The 11,857-nt window shown below is 45.7% G+C and overlaps 1 protein-coding gene and 1 pseudogene across 2 annotated transcripts in view; both read right to left on the minus strand.

Moving 5' to 3' along the window:
- Window positions 1–1,572: 1,572 nt before the first annotated feature.
- Window positions 1,573–11,857, minus strand: part of PPP4R4 (protein phosphatase 4 regulatory subunit 4) — a 103,889-nt gene continuing 93,604 nt past the window's right edge. Inside the window, exons 24-25 of one of the 2 annotated variants that reach the window (XM_029952631.1) lie at window positions 10,984–11,131; window positions 1,573–1,963 (exon numbers count right to left, since the gene is read on the minus strand). In XM_029952631.1, the coding sequence (XP_029808491.1) occupies window positions 1,876–1,963; window positions 10,984–11,131 (236 nt within the window). In that variant the 3' untranslated portion in view covers window positions 1,573–1,875. Of the gene's footprint in view, window positions 1,964–7,512; window positions 9,134–10,983; window positions 11,132–11,857 lie in introns of those variants that run through there. The other variant, XM_029952632.1, reaches the window with a different exon arrangement.
- Window positions 3,507–3,604, minus strand: LOC115303100 (annotated as a pseudogene).

Below are 11,857 nucleotides of genomic sequence, written 5' to 3' on the forward strand. Positions count from 1 at the left end.
GCAGGGGAGCAATGTGGTGTGACTTGTGTGAAAGGGTCACGCAGGCCCCTGCACTGAGGAAAGACTCGGTGGGGGGGGGGGGCAGTTGGCGGGAGGGAGGGAGCAAGAGCGGTCAGGAGGTCACTGTGACACTTGGACACGTGGGTGGAGCAGGTGCTGGAGGAGCAGTTGGATCCTGGGACGGTCAGGAATCTAGAGGTGACGGGTTTGCCATGCAGCGGGTGTGGGTGGGGGGCAGCAAGAGGAGGCAGAGATAATCGCCAAGTTTTGGGCCTTAGTGACGGGAAGGGTGCATTTGCCCTCTGTTTCCTGAAATGGGGAGACCGTGGGAGGAGCAGGTCTGGGCACACGTCCATAAGTTCAGCGCGAGGCGTGTGGATCAGAAGTATCTGCTTTGGGGCACCTGGGTGGCTCAGTCGGTTAAACATCCGACTTCGACTCAGGTCATGATTTCATGGTCTGTGGGTTCGAGCCCTGCGTCAGGCTCTGTGCTGACAGCTCAGAGCCTGGAGCCTGCTTCAGATTCTGTGTCTCCTTCTCTCTGTCCCTCCCTGCTCACTCTCTCTCTCTTTCTGTCTCAAAAATAAACATTAAAAAATACTTTTCAAAGAAATATCTGCAGGTGGCCTGGTGGAGATGGCAGGGGTGGCTGGGGCGGGAGCTGGGGGCCAGGTCCAGACTGGAGACACACACTTGCCAGTAGCCAGTGCATCACTCAGTTGAGAGCGGGGACCCTGGACGGGGTGACCCAGGGAGGGGCCGGGCGCACAGGGAAGGCCTCCCCGTGTTTGCCGAGTAAGTCGATCCGCCCCCCAGGGGCACACGTCGGAGGGGATTCCACGGCGGTGCCTTCTGCATCCGGTCGGGCCACGGCTTAGCAGGGTTTTGTCTTCATTCATCTCTTCCCTCAAATCCTCAGTGCTCGGCGTGGGACCTCACACATAAGCCAACAAACATTTGTTTGATCGAACAAATCAACGTAGGACTCCATCTTGAGGCAGGTTATGTCCTCAGCCACATTCCAGTCTGCAGCCCGCCCGCCTCCACACGCACCCAAGAGAACGAAGGGGAGTGGAGAGAACAGAAGGAAGTTGACACCTGCTCAGCCCCCACCATGCAGCAGACATTGCTCTGAGTACTTAGCATAACTTCATTCAGTTCTCTGAACAGCCCCAAGAGAGTGGTGTTGGTATCTTGCTGGTGGTCTCTTGGGCTATATGTCACAGAGTGGGACTTCCGGAAAACTAACTTACTGTTGGGGCGCCTGGGGGGCTCAGCTGGTTAAGCGGCTGACTTCGGCTCAGGTCCTGATCTCGCGGTTCATGAGCTCAAGCCCCGCGTGGGGCTCTGTGCTGACAGCTCAGAGCCTGGAGCCTCCTTCAGATTCTGTCTCCTCCTCTCTCTACCCCTCCTCAGCTTGTGCTCTTTCTCTCTCAAAAATAAAAAGAATGTTTTAAAAATGCTAAATTAAAGACGGAGTTTCAATTAGTATGTTCACACACTTCCTTTCTGAGCCACAGAATCCACTTTTCCAAACAAAATATTTTGAAAGGAAAACACAGATACATCAAGGAGGTGGTAGCAGAGTTTCTTTGGCTAAAGATGGGTATTGGAGGGGGGACGCCCCTCCTGCTGTCCATCCCGACTCCGAAGGTTCTCCTGGAATCTGGGAGTCTGCAGAATCCAGATGCCACACACAGCCACCATGCTGGGAGTCTGCAGGATGGCTGGGAGCAGAGACTTGGTCATCTGGGCTGTTTCTACAACACGGACACAGACCCAAAATGTGCCGTTGTCTCCGCTGAAGCGAGTGGAAGTCCTTGGCTGGGAAGCAGGGCAGGCTGGCTGAAGCGGAAGCCACCCGCGTCCTCAAAGTCAGATCTCTTCCCAGAGCTGGACCATCACAACAGAACGGAATGAGCCATGCGCGCAATCACCTGAGACCCTCGGGAATGGACACAATCTTGGAGGAAGGAAAAGAGAAAGTGTGACCTTTTTAGTGTTCAGAGTCTAGGGCTTTGGTCTGCATTTTGCCATTCTGCATACCTGTCCCACAGAAACACGGACGTTTTCTGCCCAGAGTTCCAACTAGATCAGAAGTAGGAGATGCATGGGGTGCCTGGGTGGTGTAGTCAGTTAAGCGTCCGACTTTGGCTCAGGTTATGATCTTGTGGTTCGTGAGTTCAATCCCCTCTGAGCTGTCAGCACAGAGCCTGGAGCCTGCTTTGTATTCTGTGTTTCCCTCTCTCTCTGCCCCTTCCCTGTTCGTGCTCTTTCTCTCTCAAAAATAAACATTAAAAAAAGAAAGTGGGAGATGCACGAACTGCTTCAGTAATTGGGAGTCGGAGGAATCCTCCCACCCCAGGCTGACCTACGTGAGTTCTCTGTTGCTTCAAGAAACTGTAAAGTATCCAAGGTAAGTCAAGATGCTTCATTAGGGCCCAGTCCCTAAGTATGAAATGGGATCAAAACCAACCAATATGTTTACAGACTCTTTAACATTGATAAAATGCCACACTGTAGGAGAAAACTAGCCTTAAAACTCCACAAAACTTGAAATAGCATTCAAGTTGGATGCTTTGATCATTTTGAGCTACTTTATTAAACATTTAACTAATTAATTTCTCTTATGTGGACTTTTCCCTCTTTACTCCCAATGCACAAGATTTCCCCCCTGAAATGGAATTGGGTCACAGATTCATTAAAATTGCATGAAATGACACCACTTTCAAGATGAAAGAATCCCTCAGAGGTCACTTGGCCCAATCCCCCCCCCCCACTGGGAGGGTCTCCCCTAGAATATCCTTACAAAACAGCTGTCTAGTTTTCATTCTCTTGATGCTTCCAATGACAGAGAACTCACTAATTCTTTGAAAAGCAGCTTAATCCACAAATGGCTAAAGTTGTTTTTGTTATACACCCCACCCCACTTCCTCCATAAGTAACTCATGCTCTTTGGCCTTAGTTCTGAGCTGAGGCTGCTAAGAGTAGGGTTCGTCACCTTCCACATGGAAGCTAAGCCATTTTGTCCACAGAAGCCCTACTGGGTTGGAGGGGGGGTGGTGTCGTGCATTTCGGGGAACAGGTTAGCATTCCGGGCCGGTGTTCACTGATGCCAGCAGTCACTCCACTTGTTATTACAACCAGGAAAATGCTCCGCTGTTTCCAAATGGCAGTTACGCCCAACTACAGTCTTCCTTAGGTTTGGAGTCTGATCCATACTTTCCCAAATGATTGCAGTTTCCAGTTCCGAGGGAGATTTACAAAGGCATTGGGTGGCTCCGTCGGTTAAGCATCTGACTCTCGATTTCGGCTCAGGTCATGATCTCATGGTTTGTGAGATGGAGATCCGTGACAGTCATCGATGGAGACCCAGGTCAGGCTCTGCGCTGACAGTGTGGAACCTGCTTGGGATTCTCTCTCTCGCCCTCTCTCTCTCTCTGCCTCCCCCATCCACCCCACTGGTGCTTTCTCTCTCCTCTCTCTTCCTCTCTCCTCTCTCTCTCAAAAACAAACATTTTTTACGTGTCATCCTTGCACAGGGGCCATGCTAATCTTCTCTGTATCATTCCAGTTTTAGTGTATGTGCTGCCGAAGCGAGCACAAACATTTTTTAAAATAAAACCGCAACGCCTTAAGCAGGACCCAGTAGGGTAACCATGACCTGCAATCAGGAGTTACCGTCTCAGGGAAAATAAGACAAATAAATGCAGCCACCCCGAAAGACCAGCACCTGAAAGAATTTCTGCTGTGAACACATTTAAAAATGAAATGTGTTGCTTTACAGTATTTAAATCGCAAGCCATTAAATATTCTCCCTCCGTTTACTCTGGAAAGTAAATTTTCACTCTGAGAAACTGGAGAATTCCTAGGTAACACAGATGTCTTCTCTTCTCTTATAGAAGCAATGTAGGTGCATCACCTACATCATACGAGGTTTCTGGACAAAAGGGCTCCTGGACATGACAGGCAGCCTGAGTGCAGGCAACCAGAGGGGCCCCAGGGACCGCCTCGGAGCCGCACCAGGTACTGAAGAAGCTTCTGCACAGAGTAAACTTTCCCTGCTCCTACTTTGCCTGCCAAAAGGAAGGTCCAAGTATCCAGGGGTCCCAGGCAACTTGGGTCTCACAAACCATGAGACCAACCACTCAGAAGGTTCTGAGAGGAGCATCAGCTGCTCAAGAATCAGTAGCACAAGGCACACGCTCGCCAACTATTCATTGACTTGATGCACACGTGCATGAGTTGACTGGGCAGAGTCCCTTGGGTCCACACCCACAATGTACTTCACTTTTGGGTCCCTGGGGTCTCCTGGTATTCTTTCAGGCTTCTAGGGCATCCCTGGTACAACCTCAGAGCGATCCTCTAGGCACAGATGAGCTCTGTACCATTAGACCCCAGGACCATGGATGGCCCCCTGGGCAGGACCGTAGCAAAAGATGTCAAGAGGCTCAATTACTTCCTTCTCCTCCACTGCCACACAAACGGTCTTCCACATTATTTCCTTTTCCAGCTTTTACAAAGAGCAGTGGTTGAAGTTGGTGAATAAAGTAGCAGAGGCAGGAACACTGTCAGAAATTATTGTTGATTCCATGCCTCCCCATCATCCAAGTGGACCTGCCATTTCATTTCATGATCTATGGAGAAACCTCTGGAGTGCTTCTATCTCTGGGCAGCGTGGTGGACCCAGCTCTCCTACAATTGAAGACACACGTGAGCACCCCGTGCTCCAGGAGATGCTGAATCTGGGGTAGCGGAACCCAGAAAGGTTATTGGCACGAGGCGGCGGAAGAGTATCCCCCTTGTCCTCTGCTGGCCTGAGTCAGTCAGATAAATCCCACTATTAAATCCACTCATTTTAAGGGATGTCTGTATAGTCTGTCTGTATTTTAAGCCTGTTTCTCAGAGCCTTTGTTATTGACTCAAGATGAGCTGGATAGAATATCTTTACCTTTCACTGTTACTCACGTATCAGGACTTTTAAAAAACGGGAGATCCAAACACTATTTCAAGACGAAGGCTTTGGGAGGAAGACTCATTCTCCCTGAGCCATGGGCTTCGCTCTCTTTACTTCCCTCTGGAGGAAAGTGCTTTATTTTAATCTGTCATAGAGTCATTTCGTGGTGACAGACATGAGGACCACACAGCTGCAGTCAGTCCTGAGCACAGCGCCGGCCTCAGCGCAGCCTGGGCTACTCCGTGGTGTGGCACATCGCTTGCCGGAGGCCTTCACTGAGCCACAGATGGAGTTCAATACCTTCATTTCACACAGAGAAGCAACGTGGAACAGAGACACGGTCATGGGCCATAATGACGTTCACAGACCCCAGGGCACTTCTGTCTTTGTGGCCAAATCTCCTCTCCAAGGGGCGCCTGGGTGGCTCAGTCAGTTCAGCATCCAACTCTTGGTTTTGGCTTAGGTCATGATCTCACAGATCATGGATTCGAACCCCAGGTTGAGCTCTACACTGACAGCGTGGAACTGGTGTGGAATTCTGTCTCTCCCTCTCTCTCTGCCTCCTACCCCTGCTCACACACACTCTCTCTCAAAATATATAAAAATAAACATTAAAAAAATCTCATCTCCAAGAATGGAGAGCCCTTGCCAAGGTTACCCCATGCAGCAGGGCATGGCAGCCAGAGGCCTGCCTGTGTTGATCCTTAATCCCCTTGCCCATTTCACTCTCTGCTTTCAACCTAAATCATGGATCTGAATGTCCAACTACACAGGCAGTGTGCACTCCCCTTCGTTACGCACTTTGCTTAAACAGAATGTAAGCACGAGCTTTGCCACAAAGTTAAAAGGAAAATAGCTAATACCCCCCCAAATTTTCTTCATCATCTTCTGTTGCAGAGACCAGAACATATTTTAGGAGCGAATTCAGAGAACCATGGATAGACCTAGCAAACCTGGAGTGTTCAATGTGTTAACTAAACGCCTAACTGGATTTCTATCCGTTTGCTATCCAGTGTTGAAATATACCTAAAATTAATTAACTGTTTAGTCATCTTGACTATGAATATAAATCCGAGTGATGTGAATTGCACTTAAGGAAATACCATCAAGCAGCAGTCTAAAGACTGAGTTTTTGTCATTCTAAAATCTGCAGATACCTAGGAAAGAAAGTCTATGAGAACATAATAGCCTCTGAAATAAACATGGCCAAACCCAGTTACTGGAAGCTTCATTATTACTGGAGGACTCCTATAACAGGCAGATCAAATTCACCCCTCCTCCCCGCGTAGGTGTTGAAAACAGTAAGAGCATAATTATATCTAACACATTATCCTTAGAAGCCCTATTCCCTTCTCCATATAAACTTAAAAAAAAATAATCCCACCACATATGCTTTAAGAAGTTCCTAAAACAATAGGTTTCAGCTTATCTAAGGATCTATGTCCAGTGGGAAAACACAGACCAATGAAAAATGCAATAGATCTTACCAAAAACATTTCAAGGTTTCATCCCAAGGGGGGACATCTGAACATTGTAACAAGACTTCACTATATTTGAGTTGTCAGGTTTAAAAACTGTTCCCTCACAGCCACATACACACACACTCACCCACATTCACACTTGCAGTAGCAACTGAGAACAGATTACTGAATTGATCCAATTCATCTTGTCTTAACTGCAAAACTCCCACTCGACTGAAGGGTCTGTTCTACTTCAGCTTAAGTGTTTCACATACGCCCACTAACCGCAGGAAGTGTCTGAACTCAGGCACATAATGGAAATGATTTTCAAATGTGTATGAGGTTATGGAAGAAAAACTGTCCTCGCTAGTAAGTAAGATCCTTTTCTGCCCTTAAGAATGCAAGTTTCTGTACTTGAGAAGATAAAGGGGCCACGCCTGTACCACTGAGGCTCCAGATGTCACACAACTAGTTTAAAGGTCTATTTGTTGTATTGTTACACTGAGAACTTGCACGAAGTGTATCAATTTTGCTTCTGGTATAAATCAAGATATATGTGAAGATTCATAACTGTCACCAGCTTGTGTTTTTACTTATTTGTTTTTTATATATCTGTCCTTGGAAGTATTATTTTAGCAAATACGTCAATGGTTTTAGAAATCATGTTCTGTGGGGAAAAAGAAAACTTCTGAAAGTAATGTTGACTAACCATCTTAACGGATAGTTTAGTAAGTTGGAACAAAATCGCAGCTGGGGCTCCCGGGTGGCTCAGTCGGTTAAGTGTCCAACTTTGCCTCAGACCATGATCTCATGGTTCGTGGGTTTGAGCCCCACATCACGCTCTGTGCTGACAGCCTGGAACCTGCTTTAGATTCTGTGTCTCCCTCTCTAAAAAGTAAACATTAAAAATTTTTGTTTAAGAAAAATAAATTATATACATAAATAAAAAGACCGTGGCTGACTTCCCATACCCTTGAACTTTACATGCAGTAGTGACTTTTCTCTGGCAAAACACTTTACCTTTTCCCACATGCATGATAGAAAATATAACTCTTAACTCTATTATTATTATTAGTTATTGTTGAACAAATAAAGTGAAAGTTCTCCATTTTATTTAAAGCAACAGAGTCAATGCTGAGTATGAGTCCAAGCGCAGGGAGAACGCGGATTCACCGTCACGCACTGCACACATTCTCTCCGAATCATGACCCCAGTTCCACGTTACAGATGCTAACATGGGGCATTGTCAAAACAGTGACCTGAGATCCACAAAGAATACTGAATCAATCACTGAGTCAATGCTGTCACTCAAACCTACCCGATTTTTTACTCCTGACAAATTGAGGAGTTCGACAATTCCATCCACCTGACTGTCCTTAAGTGAAAAATACTAAGAATCACCAAAAATAGCCCCGAAGAGGCCATATGAAAGGAAAAGAAGAAACAAAAGTCTTGGAGAAGTCTCCCACTGAGCTGCTGCCCCCGAGTGATTCATGGCTGATGTGGGGGAGCTTCTTATCCATTCCTTAAAAATGAACGGTCTTACTCTTTAATGGTGGAATAAAAAAAAAACTGCAGGTAAGTACTTAAAACTTTTCTCACAAACACAGGTCTCTCATTAACCTATGTTTTATTTTGAGTCAATTCATTATTCATCATTTCACATTATAAAAAGTAACCACACACACGTATGCATTCACAAATTAGATCATCTTTATCATACATCAACATATTTAAAAAAAACAAATATTTTCTAATATCAATATAGTTAGATGCGGATTGCATTTTGAAATAGAGAAGCTGACAATAGCTTCATACAGTATATCTCAAGAACTGACATTTTAAAATTAAGAAGGGTACGTGTTCCACAGGCAGAGTTTGATGGGATTATTAGCATCAGTACAAATGAATGCTGTTGACAGAGCTTAAGCATGATAGCTTAGAGGAACAGCGGATTCAAACTAGGTTCATCATTTTCAATTAAGTAAGGACAAGTATGTTCTACAGTGTAAACAAAGTATTTATAAAATAAATTCTTCTAGGAAATGAAATCATCAATCTATTATTTTTAAGGTAGCTGTACCTAAAGTCATCAGAACTCTCGGTAGAATTTTCAATGCCAAATGGAAACTTCAGAATGTCTGGGAACAACGCGGTCACCACAATCACGGGGCTGCGAACATTGTGACGGCTGCTCGCACCCTTCCCAGTGTGGCTCGGAGATTTGTGAGAAAATGCAGTGTCTGTCTTCCTCCCAAGGCCCCTTCAAGTGATTCACTAAAGCAATTTCAGTTGATTTGGACTCTCGTGTAATTTTTGAATGCGAAACCTCTAGACAATTAAACAGATGGCTTCCAGCACAGATAACTGCAGACCGGTCTCCTCTGCAGCAGCGCCGGGAGCGCAAACCTCAAGTTCTTCTCGTTGCACTTCACTGTGACATTGGAATTCTGTAACCACATCATTACTCCGGAGATACGAGCTACACCGCCTCGGGAATCTAATTTCAAATACGGGACGTTTATCACCGTCAGCTGCCGGTATGTGTCTGTTTTCCATTCATCAACCAAAAAAAAGAAAAAAAGAAAAAAACAAAACAGAAAGAACACCCCGGCCATTGCTTTAGCTCTAGTCCATGAATCCCAGTATCTCCAGCTGTCTTTCTTTTGCCTCCTTCATGAAGCCAATGATTTAAGGATTGGATTTTCTCGATTTTCTTTGTCAAGAAAGAAAGGGGGGGGGGAGAGAAGAGAAAAGGAGAAAAGAAAACATGAAAAACTGTATCCATTTAATGCTTACAAAGTAAATAAGAAATAAAGGAACCGAATATATGAGAATTCTGTTCAAGTGAAAAAGAAATCGCACATTAAAGATTACCTAGAACTACCTTCAATTACCAAATTCCATGCACATGTAACAAAACATTCAATTCTATTCTTACAGTTTTTCACACCTTTTTCTTATGACAACAGTGGAAATCGACACAGGCCCAGATAGATCAGCGGCCTGGAGTTGAAGGACGTACGGTAGGATGCATTCCTATATCTCCTCTAAGACACTGGCACTCCGAAATGCCACACGTGTCATCTCTAGGACACGGAAAAGCTGGAGGATGTACTGCGTGGAATCTTTTGGAGAAGGAAATGGAGATAATTGACACCTTCTGAAATCACTTCATAAGCTTATTTTAAGGAGAAAGAAGCTATTTCGCCCGGGTGAGGCACAGCACCAAATTATGGATAATCCTTCACAGAACCAAGACCAGCATAGACGCCAATCCAGTCACGTGGCCTGTGCACTCCGGACAAAGTGCAGACTAGAACCACCTTCCACGGAAATACAGTTATGGACTTGATAGCCAGTCTCCTGCTAAAAAAGCAGCTAACGGGGCGCCTGGGTGGCTCAGTCGGTTAAGTGTCTGACTCTTGGTTTCGGCTCAGGTCATTATCTCACGGTTCGAGTTCGAGCCCCCAGTCCGGCTTGTGCGCGCTCGCTCTCTGCCCCTCCCCTGTCCGCTCTCTCTTTCTCAAAAGTAAATAAAAATAAACTTTAAAAAATCTGTAATATCAGTACTACCTTTTCTATTTACTATTGCTGTTTTCTATTACATAGTCCTACTCTTTGCTAAAGCTCCATTCAATAAATTTGTTTCTAAGTTTTAAATGAATTTGAAATACATCCATATTTGTATACATACTCACAGCCAATTAAAATTTAGAATAAATTAAGATACAGTTCAGTTCCTAAAAGGGACCAGAGCATGAAGTTTCTACAAAAAAGATGCATTAGAGAAACTTCCCTAGAGAACAGTCGTGAATTCAGTGACACGCACTTGAAAGGAAACCCGAGTCCTGTTCCAGGTCATTCTCAGCGGAGGCCCGGGTGTCCTGTGTGAAGGACACCGTGACGGTCGTCTGGGCGTCTCGGCTGAAGTCAGTTCCACCTCGAAGTGACCTCTCACCAGGGGGCTTTTTACAGTCTACTCCCCTAAACGTTTACACTAAAAGTACCAGAGGCTTCCACCATTCCAACAAGGTATGTAAACAGGGCACAAAGGAAAGGAACAGAGGCTCTTTGCAACCCCGTCCCTGAAGCCCCAGCACAGTCTGTAGAGAACCCCAGTTTGCCGGACCCAGCACGCCGGCTTAGGGGCTGCAGTAGTGTTTCTGCAGCGGCAGAGCTGCACCCACCTCTCAAAGCGCTGGGTGACTAAGTCCTGTGTACGTAAGCTGGTTATTCGAAAGGGATGCCGTGGCACCCAGTGTCTTCTCAGAGATAAACTCCCTAAGTGCAGACACGTCACAGAAAAATAAATGGATCTCAGTTATGAATGGCAGCCGCTGAAAGCTTCTTGCTGATCCCCTACGGTTACCGTGTCTTTGCCACACACAAATCATCTGATATAAAGCATCCGACCCAACAGAGGCCCATGTGAAAATAAGTCCTTTGAATTTATACCATTTCCTCATTATAGATGGTGTCTACTGTTTGGGAAGTAGTTAAGGGGGAAGGAAAGTGCCCGAGAAAAGACTGGAATAGCACACTTGGCGTGGCGGGAGTACTTACAAGGTAGCCTTTCGTGGTTGTGTGTCTTTGCTTGCACTGCTCTTTGGGTCAACGGAGTTACTGGTCCCACGGGAGGTGCCCGGCAGGGAAGGGGCGGGAGAGAAGGCAGTTGGGGCACTGCTGGCGTTACGGGTGCGGAATGAATCATCTGAAAGGAATTCAAGTCCGTCAGACTGAACATGCTAAGAAAGAGGCTAACCGAAGGCTACTGATAGCTGCTTTACTTTTAGAATCAATTTTATTAAGATATAGGTCATGGACCTCACCTACCCAGACTGAGGTCTGGCATTACCTTCCCAGCCACGAAGCCATTGCCACAATCAAGAGTGAACCCCCTGGATACCCACCTCCTGCACTCTGGCCACCGCGCCTCACATTCCTGGGAATCTGCTTCCTGTCACTGACGGTTAGTTTGCATTTTCTAGGATTTTATTTAAATAGAATCATATAGTATTTCTGTCTTCTTTCACTCAGCACAATTATTTTGAGATTCATCCTGGTTTTTGCACGTTTCAACAGTTCATTCCTTTTTTATCACGGACAGACATGCCATTGTATGGATAGATCAAAATTTGCTTATACATTCTCCTGTTGATAGACATTTGGATTTTTTCCAGCTTTTGAAGAAAGCTGCTGTGAACAAGTGTGTACAAATCTGTGAATGGATGGATGTTTTAATTTCTTGCCAAGTAAAAGCCGTGGAGTGGAATTGCTGGATCACATACTAAGTGTATATTTAACTTTGTAAGAAACCGCCAAATTGTCACACAAAGTGGTCGCACCATTTTGCACTTCCACCAGCAATGAGTAGCATTCCGGAGAGTTGTTTTATATCCTCACACACACTTGATCTTGTGAGTCTTTTTAATTTTAG

Source organism: Suricata suricatta, chromosome 9 (assembly GCF_006229205.1).
Source record: "Suricata suricatta isolate VVHF042 chromosome 9, meerkat_22Aug2017_6uvM2_HiC, whole genome shotgun sequence".
Taxonomy (NCBI): domain Eukaryota; kingdom Metazoa; phylum Chordata; class Mammalia; order Carnivora; family Herpestidae; genus Suricata; species Suricata suricatta.